At 32.6% G+C, this 2,935-nt stretch overlaps 1 protein-coding gene across 2 annotated transcripts; it reads left to right on the top strand.

Moving 5' to 3' along the window:
- Nucleotides 235-2,084, top strand: LOC109335291 (purine permease 1-like). Of its 2 annotated transcripts, none has more exons than XM_019571424.1 (2): nucleotides 235-1,095; nucleotides 1,585-2,084. In XM_019571424.1, the coding sequence occupies exons 1-2, from the start codon at nucleotides 370-372 to the stop codon at nucleotides 1,936-1,938; spliced, it is 1,080 nt and encodes a 359-aa protein (XP_019426969.1). In that variant the 5' UTR covers nucleotides 235-369; the 3' UTR covers nucleotides 1,939-2,084. The 2 variants fall into 2 exon arrangements, with proteins under 2 accessions (XP_019426969.1, XP_019426968.1); XM_019571423.1 differs by having other exon boundaries at nucleotides 236-1,092; nucleotides 1,582-2,079.

Genomic DNA, 2,935 nt, shown 5'->3' with positions numbered 1-2,935 from the left:
TAAACTTGAATGTAAACAACGTGTACAGTCTAACCTACTACTTTTGAATTTTGATATTCTTCTCCATCATTTTTACTTTCTTTTTTAATTCAAATGTGCCATTGACTTAGCTGGTCATTGAAAATTAGCAATAATGTCTTAATATGAACATAACCACGATGCAAATACATTGTTTAAGAAACCATACCCATATTCACATCAGTAACCAAGTCTATATATACATTAACACTTGCATGGACAGAGATATAATACCAAGAGAGCACACACAGATTTACATAACTTAATTGTTATATTTACATAGGCATAGGTTCTATTATTGCTGTTCAACTTACAGAACACAAATAAAGAACATAGTTGTAGCTAACTCACATGGCAGAACAACAAGATAGAACCATGAAGAGAATACTTTTGATTATAAACTGTATCTTGCTAGCCATTGGTGTCACCGGTGGTCCACTCATAATTCGTCTGTATTTCATCCATGGTGGCAATCGTGTTTGGCTATCTAGCTTTCTTCAAGTTGCTGGATTTCCAATCATTTTGATTCCTCTATTCTTCTCATACATGATTCGTCGTCGTCAAGTAAATACTAATGTTGATAGCCCAAAATTAAAGATTGTCACTATGAAGCTACCATTGTTTCTTTTCTCCACCATCATTGGTGTTATCACTGGCCTCGACGGTTACCTCTATTCTTATGGAGTGTCTCGTCTTCCTGTGTCCACTGCTGCTCTTATAGTTGCCTCCCAACTCGCATTCACAGCTATCTTTGCTTTCTTCATGGTGAAGCAAAAGTTCACAGCATATTCGGTGAATGCTGTGGTTTTGCTAACCCTTGGAGCGGGGATTTTGGCTCTCCATACCAATGGAGATCGCCCAATTGGTGAGTCTTCTAAGACATATGTAATGGGTTTTGTATTGACATTACTAGCTGCAGTTTTGTATGGGTTTATTTTGCCCTTGGTGGAGTTGTCCTACAGCAAAGGCAGACAAGCTATCACTTACACACTTGTATTGGAGATTCAGCTAGTTATGTGTTTCTTTGCTTCTTTATTCAGCCTTGTTGGGATGATTGTAAACAATGACTTTCAGGTTTTTCCCTCTTTGCCTTTTTATTTCTTTTGGTATTAATGTTATAAGAATGATAACAAGTCTTTTAAGAAATTTGTTTAATGATTCAATAAAAACAGGAAGTTTGCATTAGCATGTTGCATATTAATTAGTATATATCTTAAAGTTAATTGCTACTCATTTTATCATCAAACTGTAAATGATAATATGTTTGCATTAGAAAAATTATTTTTGTTGTTATTATCATTGACACTATCAATTAATCAATTAACAATAAATGATAATAAGTTTGTAATGTTATATTTTTCTTCAAAAATCATTAAATATAATTATTCCAAGATATATGAAAATTAATTGAAAATGTTTTATAATAAAGATGGAGAGAAACTAATAAACAATATTTCTCAAACACTTATTATAAATATGTTTAATTGTATTAAGAGTTTTAATCTTTAGTTGAAAGACATTTTGAAACTAATTATTGTGATTCACTGGTTTCTAAATTTGCAGTTAATTTCAACAGAAGCAAAGCATTATGGGCTAGGAGAAGCTACTTATTACGTTGTGTTAGTAGTGACTACTATAGTATGGCAAATTAATTCCATGGGAGCAGTGGGAGTTATCTTTTGTGCCTCATCTTTATTTTGTGGCGTTATGATCGCTTTGATGGTGCCTATTACAGAAGTTCTAGCAGTTATTTTTTACAAAGAGAGTTTTAATGCTCAGAAGGGAGTTTCTCTAGTTCTCTCCATATGGGGATTTGTTTCATACTTTTATGGCGAGTTTAAACAAGCTAAGGAAATGAAGAAGAATCCCAACGTAGGAGATGATGATTTGCCTCAGAAACAAAATATTCCAAATCCATAATTGTAATGCATGTTTGGGAATGTTTTTTTAACATCAATAACTTATAGCCTAGCTGTTGGTGAGCTCGAGAAAATGTTAAATAGGCATTACCGTCATTCTAAATGTCACACCATGATAATATTTATTATTTGTTAAATCAAAGTGAGTAAAATAATTTATATACATATAATTGTATTTGGTTAATACATGAGAGACACTGTCTTGTAAAGATTTTCAGATAGAATTATGTTAAAAGCCTAAAATATATAGAATTGTGCTTTTTTTAGTATTGCATTTATATACGGTAGACTTAGTCACTGGGAAATAAAGAAAAACACTTTAAGTAAGTTTTTTTATAAATATATAGCCCTTTCTTCATTTATTACTCATTTATTACGTATATATATAAGGTTTCATGGATGGTATCTTTCCTTTCTTTATACCTTGGATTGAAAGCAGCATTTCCATATTTTACAAAGCATTTGTCCTATTTCAAAGACCTCATAATGGAGTTGGACATTATTAATTACTCTAGAATATTTTAGCTTGTATGAAAGGGTGTCGTTAGTGCAAATTCATGTTGTGTTTGGATCAATAAATGGAAAGGAGGGAGTTGAATTTTAATGGAAGGAAAGGAAGAGAGATGAAGAGGAGGTAAATTGATTTTCCTTACTACGTTTTGTTGGGGACCACTAATGTAAAACACACCTAGAGGGGGGGTGAAAGGGTGTCGTTAGTGCAAATTCATGTTGTGTTTGGATCAATAAATGGAAAGGAGGGAGTTGAATTTTAATGGAAGGAAAGGAAGAGAGATGAAGAGGAGGTAAATTGATTTTCCTTACTACTACGTTTTGTTGGGCACCAGTAATGTAAAACACACCTAGAGGGGGTGAATAGGTGTAGCAAATTACTAATCCCGCTTTTCCGATTTATGAGCATAATATGAAACTGTTGTAGTTAATCGATTACTAATAGAGTTAATCGATTATTGACAATTGTCTTAATCGATTATGGTTAG

Source organism: Lupinus angustifolius, chromosome LG20 (assembly GCF_001865875.1).
Source record: "Lupinus angustifolius cultivar Tanjil chromosome LG20, LupAngTanjil_v1.0, whole genome shotgun sequence".
NCBI lineage: Eukaryota > Viridiplantae > Streptophyta > Magnoliopsida > Fabales > Fabaceae > Lupinus > Lupinus angustifolius.
This window is presented reverse-complemented; position numbering and strand designations above follow the sequence as displayed.